The sequence below is a fragment of the Pan troglodytes genome, chromosome 5 (genome assembly GCF_028858775.2).
Source record: "Pan troglodytes isolate AG18354 chromosome 5, NHGRI_mPanTro3-v2.0_pri, whole genome shotgun sequence".
Lineage (NCBI taxonomy): Eukaryota > Metazoa > Chordata > Mammalia > Primates > Hominidae > Pan > Pan troglodytes.
In genome coordinates, this window is record NC_072403.2 from 179249262 (window position 1) to 179259459 (window position 10198).

At 47.0% G+C, this 10198-nt stretch overlaps 1 protein-coding gene across 6 annotated transcripts in view; it reads left to right on the forward strand.

Moving 5' to 3' along the window:
- Window positions 1–6665, forward strand: part of CCR6 (C-C motif chemokine receptor 6) — a 32174-nt gene extending 25509 nt beyond the window's left edge. For 5 of the 6 annotated variants that reach the window (XM_016956626.4, XM_063813675.1, XM_063813677.1 and 2 more), the window contains one exon: window positions 72–2982. In XM_016956626.4, coding sequence (XP_016812115.1) covers window positions 72–1187 — 1116 coding nt within the window. In that variant the 3' untranslated portion in view covers window positions 1188–2982. Of the gene's footprint in view, window positions 1–71; window positions 2983–4367 lie in introns of those variants that run through there. The other variant, XR_010158252.1, reaches the window with a different exon arrangement.
- The last annotated feature ends 3533 nt before the right edge of the window (window positions 6666–10198 follow it).

Sequence of the window (10198 nt, forward strand, 5' to 3'; positions counted from 1 at the left end):
GGGTATAATTTGGGTTCACTGTGGCTACTTGAACACTGCACTGCAGCTAACTATCTTTGTTTCCTTTCCAGGAATCAATGAATTTCAGCGATGTTTTCGACTCCAGTGAAGATTATTTTGTGTCAGTCAATACTTCATATTACTCAGTTGATTCTGAAACGTTACTGTGCTCCTTGCAGGAGGTCAGGCAGTTCTCCAGGCTATTTGTACCGATTGCCTACTCCTTGATCTGTGTCTTTGGCCTCCTGGGGAATATTCTGGTGGTGATCACCTTTGCCTTTTATAAGAAGGCCAGGTCTATGACAGATGTCTATCTCTTGAACATGGCCATTGCAGACATCCTCTTTGTTCTTACTCTCCCATTCTGGGCAGTGAGTCATGCCACCGGTGTGTGGGTTTTCAGCAATGCCACGTGCAAGTTGCTAAAAGGCATCTATGCCATCAACTTTAACTGCGGGATGCTGCTCCTGACTTGCATTAGCATGGACCGGTACATCGCCATTGTACAGGCGACTAAGTCATTCCGGCTCCGATCCAGAACACTACCGCGCAGCAAAATCATCTGCCTTGTTGTGTGGGGGCTGTCAGTCATCATCTCCAGCTCAACTTTTGTCTTCAACCAGAAATACAACACCCAAGGCAGCGATGTCTGTGAACCCAAGTACCAGACTGTCTCGGAGCCCATCAGGTGGAAGCTGCTGATGTTGGGGCTTGAGCTACTCTTTGGTTTCTTTATCCCTTTGATGTTCATGATATTTTGTTACACGTTCATTGTCAAAACCTTGGTGCAAGCTCAGAATTCTAAAAGGCACAAAGCCATCCGTGTAATCATAGCCGTGGTGCTTGTGTTTCTGGCTTGTCAGATTCCTCATAACATGGTCCTGCTTGTGACGGCTGCAAATTTGGGTAAAATGAACCGATCCTGCCAGAGCGAAAAGCTAATTGGCTATACGAAAACTGTCACAGAAGTCCTGGCTTTCCTGCACTGCTGCCTGAACCCTGTGCTCTATGCTTTTATTGGGCAGAAGTTCAGAAACTACTTTCTGAAGATCTTGAAGGACCTGTGGTGTGTGAGAAGGAAGTACAAGTCCTCAGGCTTCTCCTGTGCCGGGAGGTACTCAGAAAACATTTCTCGGCAGACCAGTGAGACCGCAGATAACGACAATGCGTCGTCCTTCACTATGTGATAGAAAGCTGAGTCTCCCTAAGGCATGTGTGAAACATACTCATAGATGTTATGCAAAAAAAAGTCTATGGCCAGGTATGCATGGAAAATGTGGGAATTAAGCAAAATCAAGCAAGCGTCTCTCCTGCGGGACTTAACGTGCTCATGAGCTGTGTGATCTCTTCAGGGTGGGGTGGTCTCTGATAGGTAGCATTTTCCAGCACTTTGCAAGGAATGTTTTGTAGCTCTAGGGTATATATCCGCCTGGTGTTTCACAAAACAGCCTTTGGGAAATGCTGAATTAAGGTGAATTGTTGACAAATGTAAACGTTTTCAGAAATATTCATGAAGCGGTCACAGATCACAGTGTCTTTTGGTTACAGCACAAAATGATGGCAGTGGTTTGAAAAACAAAAACAGAAAAAAAACAAATGGAAGCCCACACATCACTCATTTTAGGCAAATGTTTAAACATTTTAATCTATCAGCATTGTTTATTGTTGCTGGTTATAAGCAGCAGGATTGGCCGGCTAGTGTTTTCTCTCATTTCCCTTTGATACAGTCAACAAGCCTGACCCTGTAAAACGGAGGTGGAAAGACAAGCTCAAGTGTTCACAACCTGGAAGTGCTTCGGGAAGAAGGGGACAATGGCAGAACAGGTGTTGGTGACAATTGTCACCAATTGGATAAAGCAGCTCAGGTTGTAGTGGGCCATTAGGAAAGTGTCGGTTTTTGCTTTGATTTCCCTGGGAGCTGTTCTCTGTCGTAAGTGTCTCTTCTCTAAACGTCCATTAGGCTGAGAGTGCTATGAAGACAGGATCTAGAATAATCTTGCTCACAGCTGTGCTCTGAGTGCCTAGCGGAGTTCCAGCAAACAAAATGGACTCAAGAGAGATTTGATTAATGAATCGTAATGAAGTTGGGGTTTATTGTACAGTTTAAAATGTTAGATGTTTTTAATTTTTTAAATAAATAGAATACTTTTTTTTTTTTTTAAAGAAAGCAACTTTACTGAGACAATGTAGAAAGAAGTTTTGTTCCGTTTCTTTAATGTGGTTGAAAAGCAATGTGTGGCTGAAGACTTTTGTTATGAGGAACTGCAGATTAGCTAGGGGACAGCTGGAATTATGCTGGCTTCTGATAATGATTTTAAAGGGGTCTGAAATTTGTGATGGAATCAGATTTTAACAGCTCTCTTCAATGACATAGAAAGTTCATGGAACTCATGTTTTTAAAGGGCTATGTAAATATATGAACGTTAGAAAAATAGCAACTTGTGTTACAAAAATACAAACACGTGTTAGGAAGGTACTGTCATGGGCTAGGCATGGTGGCTCACACCTGTAATCCCAGCATTTTGGGAAGCTAAGATGGGCGGATCACTTGACGTCAGGAGTTCGAGACCAGCCTGGCCAACATGGCGAAACCCCTCTCTACTAAAAATACAAAAATTTGCCAGGCGTGGTGGCGGGTGCCTGTAATCCCAGCCACTTGGGAGGCTGAGGCAAGAGAATCGCTTGAACCCAGGAGGCAGAGGTTGCAGTGAGCCGAGATCGTGCCATTGCACTCCAGCCTGGGTGACAGAGCGAGACTCCATCTCAAAAAAAAAAAAAAAAAAAAGGAAAGAACTGTCATGAATTACAAAAATACCGACATGTTTAAACCTGACAATTGTGTTATTTGAAACTTTATATTGTTCTTGTAAGCTTTAACTATATCTCTCTTTAAAATGCAAAATAATGTCTTAAGATTCAAAGTCTGTATTTTTAAAGCATGGCTTTGGCTTTGCAAAATAAAAAATGTGTTTTGTACATGAAGTAGGAATCGTATTTCAGCTTCAAGGTTCAGATTGAGGGGCCCACTGTTTGGAGAGGATGGTATTCAGGCTTTCTCATGTCCTTCAAATCTGTTAGCGTTTGATTCTAGAAATCAAAGCAAAGGAGTGGTTACCCAGACACTTCTTTCGATGTGATCAATGCGCTGGTGTGATCTATGAAGATGATTCATGCTTGAAAACTGGCACAGAAACATCTTGCTTATTTGCCAAAGCTGGGAGATGAGCTTCTCTGCATAATTTAAATGTTCAGATAAATGAAGCTGACTTATTTAAGCAATAACCTTTTAAACATTTTAGCTAAGATGTATAAAAATGTTTCCAAAATATACCACATACTTTATTTCTTCTTAAATGTAGTACATTAGGTTACATCATTTTTCTTGCTGTCTTGGGCATCAGAACAGGTGCCATGGTAACCTGACACTCTCAGGAGACATTAAGATAGAAGGGGCTGTTCTTCAGTGGTTCCCATTGATTCTCCCCATATCTTTTTGCTCTCAGGCTCTGGCCGTCTCTTCCTGAGCCTTAACTGTGTCTGCCGTTAGTCCTCCTCTCCACTCATTGCAAACATTATTCTATATGTTTGGTGGGGAAATCAGCTATCTGCGCTTGTCAGAATTGTCTGTTAATAGGGGCAATGTGTTAGAACCTCCAAGTATTCAATTATTTCTGGATACGTGAGATCTTACTGTATGTAAATCTCAACATTTAGGTACTTAAGTATTACCTTGCAAACTGTACGTGATTTGCTTCTCAGGACAGACAGACTGGATTTTAAATGAGGCCAGAAAAACACAATATTTTCAAATCCTTTTAAGACTTGTGGTGATGTGTGCAAATTACAGGCATTCTGGAGATATGTGTACAGAGAATGTGGTCTCAATGAACGCAGTGTACATGTATAGTCTGCTAGAACATTAGTTTGCTGGAGCTGCCCTAACAAAATACCACAGACTGAGTGGCTTAAACAACACATTTATTTCTCACATTTTTAGAGGCTGGTTAAGGTGTTGGCAGGGTTGGTTTCTCCTGAGGCCTCAAATGGCTTTTCCTCTGTGAGCTGATGCTTCTTATAAGGATACTAGTCAGATGGGATTACAGACCACCGAAAAGGCCCTTTTAACTTAATCACCGGTTTAAAATCCCTGTCTCTAAATATCACAACTTTCTGAGATTCTGAGGGTTGGGACTTTGACATATGAATGTTAAGGGGACACCATTCAGCCCCTAACATCTATTTCCCTGAAGGTAGGGCATGTTTTCCTATTAAAGTTAACCTGAAACATGTGAGAATTTCTTTGTACATAGTTTCTCCCTTTCCAATAAGTTATGTTCCAAACATTCATTTCCATTTCGGCTTTTCAGGTGCAGACCTCACAGAGAGATGACAGAGAAGGGTTGTGGTCCCCGGTGAGACAACGCCTGCCTATCTAACCTGCACAGCCTTGAGCTCCAGCACCCACCCGTGCACAGCCTTGAGCTCCAGCACCCACCTGTGCACAGCCTTGAGCTCCAGCACCCACCCGTGGTGCAAGTTTCAGTATCTGATCCCAGTGGTTCACCTCCTGCCCTGACCCCTGCCCTGAGGTGTGGCATCTCCTCCCTTCCCAGTTCTCTGACAGGGAAGTGGGGAATTTCCCCAAGTCTGAGTGGCCTCCATATTCAAAGCAGAGACATCCCCCTCTCAGCTGTGGACCTCGGGATGGTGATCTCAGCTGTGGCAGCAGAAAGCAGCTGTGATAGCCCAGGGGAGGCCAGGCCCTATTCTGCCCGCTATTTGTATAAACAGAGCATTCAAGGCTCATGACTTCAGCGGGGCTCTCTGTTGTCTTAATCTCATTCTTGGGGCGCATTCTCCTGTAGGACACAGAAGGAGGTGGCATTTTACATTTACCATTAGATGATTTGAGTCATTGCAGCCTCACAGAGCACAGCTGCCCTGATGCATTCTACATTCCGCTGGCTGCTCTGAGAATCTGACGCACTCAGTCTTTGTGATCTCACAGAATAAAGAGGCTGCAGCATTCGGATGAAGGCCACCCTCGCTCTGGCGTGTTTGCAGAGCTTGGGGTGGTCTGCATTCTACATTCCGCTGGCTGCTCTGAGAATCTGACGCACTCAGTCTTTGTGATCTCACGGAATAAAGAGGCTGCAGCATTCGGACGAAGGCCACCCTCGCTCTGGTGTGTTTGCAGAGCTCAGGGTGGTTTGCTGTGACCTGATTTCATGCTTATGACTCAGTATGCACAGCTGCAATCTTCTTCCTTGTGTTGCATTTGCCAATAGCATGATATTCCTGATGTCTTATTTAGGTAAATCCATATAAGAGTTAAGGCAGGAACGATTTATTTTCTACTTCTTGGCTGATTCCTCTCTTCATTGAGAGTCCAGGTGGACAGTCAGGGATGATGGGCAGAGTGCTGTTCTCCTCACCTTGAGGCTGTCCTCAGCACAAGGGAGCTGCTGTACCTCCTTCCAGCCCATTTCCATTCTAGACAACAAGAAGCAGGATGCGGGAAGCAGGTGGCCTTAAAGACACAACTGGAAAGCTGTGGAAATCATTTCTGCTCCCAAGGTGGGAGCCTTCACTTAGTCACATGGTTACAGCCAGGTGAAGGAAAGTCTGGGATGCTCTTCAGTGGGTGGCCATGTGTCCATGTGCACGCAGTAATCACAAACACACCATGTAAGAAGGGGGAGAGATACTGAGAAAACCACTTCCATGGAGGAGAGGCAGCCGGACTCCTCTCTTTAACCAGAGGGGAGGGTCTGCATCTCCCCAGCTGTAGGTAAGCGGTAGCCGAGGCAGCCCACTAGGCCAAGGCCTCTCCGGAGATACGGCTGGCCCTGTGCCGCAAGGCTGGGGTCACCTGGGATGCACCCTGTATACAGGGGCCTCTTCTCCTGTAGCCCACTGATGATTACCACAGTGCCCACGGCCGGTCCATCTACATGTTCAGAATACTGTATTTAGAATTAGTGTTAACATTTGAATAAGGTTTCATTTTTCTGCCTAACATTGAAAGATGAACTGGATTCTTGGATTTCACATAACATTTTGGGGTCCCCTTTCTGAACCTAGAATGTAAATAGATGAGCTAGCACTTCTCTTCACGCCAGTGGGGAGCAAATGCGATTCCTAAAGTCCTGGCTTCACCAGGAGCCGAGCTCCTGAGCCGTCCAGGGGTGCCTCTGCCCTGGACAGGGCGCTGCTGCCCTCTGGTGCGGGAGCTGCCTCCCAGCGCCTGCACCTGCTCCTGGAGACGCTCACCTTCCCGGCTGTTGCCCTAATTCTGCAACATGTCAAAGGACAAATGTCACATGTATGTCTTAGCGGGGAAACTCTACAGTTTATTTTGGATAACAAGTATGTGAAATTAATACAATCTTATACTATCTTCTTGCACCCGTGGCATAAAATCTTCAGAAAAATATCACTGCACTATTGCCGCTGTTCATTTTTCTCCTTGTTGCTTTTAACATTCACAATAGTAGATTGGCTCTTTCCTTTTTATTTTATTTTATTTTATTTTTTTGCTGTGTGAACATATACATAGCAGAATAAATATATGTATAAATCAGGAAATACAGCATCTATATATTTTTATGGCAGATAATGTAGAATGACTTTTAGGATATTAAGTTAATAAAAAGAAGATATGTAAAATGATGTAATCTCTACTCACCAGAATTCATTATACAAGTCCAAAATTAAGGAGAAAGGTAAATAAACATTCCAGGCAACCTCCCTTTTCCACCTTTGTGAATCCTGGCACATCTGATTGTGCACTAGGATGGCAGAGGAGTGTGTGTGACCCTGGGCGAGCTGGCTTTCATGGTTGTCCTTGCTGCCTTTGGGCCCCCAGGTGTCCAGGTGGGGCAGGAGAGGTGGTGCTGCCTGGAGGCAGCCTCTCCTTAGGGAAAGCCTTCTCAGGACCCCTCTCTCTCTAGTCCTCTGCAGACCTGACTTGACACCATCTCACACGGATGCCTGAGAGGCCGTGGCCAGGGGTGCCCTCTGAGAACCAGCCCCGTGGCCCTGCCCTTCAGCCTTCTGGGCCTCCTTACTTACTTTTCTCCAGGGAATGTGATAGAGACAACGTGGCTGGCAGCGGGGCTGGGGGTGCAACCAGGGGAGAGCTAGTGCTCCGAGATCTCTCCCGTCAGCTGTTTGCTCTGCTCGCCACTCACTCTAACCAGCTACAGAGCATCCATTCTGTGGTGTGGGCAGCTGCCCACCACCCTTGCCTCCTGGGCCCACGGCTGAGCCACCTTGTGCAGCCGCTGGGGACTCTGTGGGGCATGGGACTGAGGTCTGGCCGGAGATGCCTGAACACAGGTGAAATGCATCGTTTCCAGGTCTGGTGCCCAAAACCACTCGCTTTCTCCTGAAGGCCGGAGGAAGCAGGCACAGGAGACCTTGGAAGCAGCTGCTGGAAACAGCAGAACCTGAATACACTGACCCTCCATGTGCCTGGTGCTACTGTGTGAGCAAGAAATGAACTTCTGTTGGGTTTGAGTCAACCTACATGGAATTTTGTTTCATGATTTACTCATCCGAGGCATGGGCCATCGTTCTGAGCTGTCCCCAGGCCTGACTCTCCACGGCTCTGGCTGGGGTCCTTCCACCCGCCCTCCTTCCTCCCCACTCACGTGTGCCCATCAGCCTTGGTGGAAGTTTTGCTCAGGAGATGTGGTGTTGCAGGGGCTCTGCCATCTTCTGTGGCCAGTTCCAGGGCCCAGGGCATTGGGTCTCCCCCAACCCTTTGTCACCAGTTTCAAAGGTGGAAGCCACCCTCCCCAGCAAAGGTGGACCTGGCCTGGGCTGTGCCTGTTGATTGTCCTAAACTCCACTCCCAGTAGCGGAGCTGCACACCCACACCCCTGCCCTGGGCCTGCCGTGGGTCAAGTGGAAGATTGTTCCCATCTAACAGTAAAGAGGAAAGTGAGATGGATGCAAACCCCAAACCCCACTTCCGTATTCTGCCCTCTCTCCACCTGGTCTTCTGCCTGTTTCCAATGCTCCCATTCACTCTGGAGCCCCTGGAGTTTGGCCCCTGCCCCCATCCCACCAAGCTGTCTTCAAGAAGGCTGCCCTGTGCCCTGTGCAGCCAATGCAGCAGACGCCTCTCAGCTGCCTCCTGCAGGTAGCACGAGCCCTTCTCCAGGGCCCGGGCAGTGGGCTTTGCTCTCCTCCCTCTCAGGTGGGCAGCTCCATCTCTGCCTCACTTTGGCCCCTCCAACTTTATTTGACCCTGACATGCAGTGGTGCTCCTGATGCCAGGTGGGGTTTCTCTTTCTCCTCTCCCTGCATCCTCTCCCCAGGCCACCCTATCTCCCCTGGACTTCAGGACGGCACACAGGCCGATGGCACCAGCATGTGCATCTCAACTCTAGATCTTCCTCAAGGACCCTGCCAGGCCTGACCCCGTGCAGTCCTCATTGCCCCTCTCCTCCATCTTCTTCCCTTCCTGCTGCAAGTCCAGCCCCATGGCTGTGCCCCTTCTTCCCTAGGTCATGTCTTCCCTGCCCTGGGACAGCCGCCTCTACCTGGCACTCATCTCTGGCTCCTTGGCATGGATCAGGTGGGCTCACCCTGCAAGGTTGTACATGTGGACCCTCCTGCCAATGCTGCACCCTCTTCTTGACCTCCTTGCTTCACATACACTCACCTATCTGCCTGTTCATGGATTTGTCCTGTGCATCTTACTTTCCATAGCCTGTGTCCCCAGTGGAGGTGGAGCAGAGTTAGGGATGCATTGTGTCATGCAGAGTCATGCACTCAAGACCTACATGCAGTTATTATGCAGGTAAAGAAAAGGCTCTTAGTACCACTTCAAGGGCCATGTCCGTCCAACCATCCTTGACTTCTTGGTTTGGGCTGCACTTTTGATTCCATTGTGCTTTGTAAATAAATACCACCTAGAGCAATTACAAATGCATCACCTTTATTTTTGTTTGCATGATAAGAGGCCCCTAAAGTGAGTTCTTTGGCAGGGAATAGCTTTTCAATTCTGAGTCCCTAGTTTGAGAAACATCCATCAGGCATATAATTGTCACTCAGATGTTTTCTTCTGCGTAAACTCTTCGGTCCAATCTACAGCACGAACATCACTGTTCCAGGCTTGTCTCGGTAAGATGAGTCACAGGGGCGGGTGAGATGTCCTGAGGTTGCATTGTGGAATAAGCAGTGAATTTATTAAGCCATGGTTAGTAGTAATAAGCTGAGTGCGAGGTGGGTCAAAGCAACATGTGCTATTATCTGAGTCTGTTTTGATGCCATATTTCTCGGAGAAGCAAATGTGTAACCCTCTTTTTGGGTATTACTTAGATCTTGTCTTTTAAATGACAGGTTTGGCTTCCTTAACTCTCGCCTAGAGATTTTCAGACCATGTCAATATTTTGCAACCAAAGGAGGGATGCTGGGCCGGCTGGCTGCCAACCATGACTACCCCGAGGCTCCTGCTGGCTGTTACAGTTGTCATGGTTCAGAGGGCAGCTGGGGCCCCAGAGGGTCTCAGTGAGGGTGGGCGGGGCTGAGGGGAGGGCGCCCACCTACCCACCACCAGCGCCCAGTGGGGCCACTCCATCTGCCGTCTGGATATGAACGGGTGTTGCGCCTGTGGTGGTTCCAGATCAGTCTGTGTCATCTTCCATCCCCACCCCTCTGCCACCCATGAAGGGTGGTGGGTGTCGTCTGCCCCGTCTGCTTAATGAAGCTATTTTCATCAGTTCCCCCACCCCACTCACTCCTTACGTACCAAGCAATTCGGTGACGAAGTCACTGCTTTCCAGTACATTGCCTACATTTTAATCCTTTGTTTCCTTTCTTTCCTTTTTTTTTTAAAGCAGGTTTTCATTTGTAACCTTCATATTGGCAAAAGAAACAATTAATGCATTTTTCTAGACAGCAAGCTCTTAAAATTGTAGGATTCTGGTGTTCGAAATTTTTTGAAACACAAAATGTTTTGTAATACAATAAAAGCTCTAACTGCTTTTAGCCTGTTGTAGGTAAAATAATGCAATCACACGTGTGCTCCAGGCACCGTGGACTCATTATGGAACAGGATTGGAGCCTTTTGAAAACAGATGTATGAGGGCTTCAGAGTTTTAGTAAATATGAGAAGAAGGAGTCATTAAAGACGAGGGTGTTTCCTTTCCCGGAGGAATTTTTCTAGCCATTCATGTGCACATCA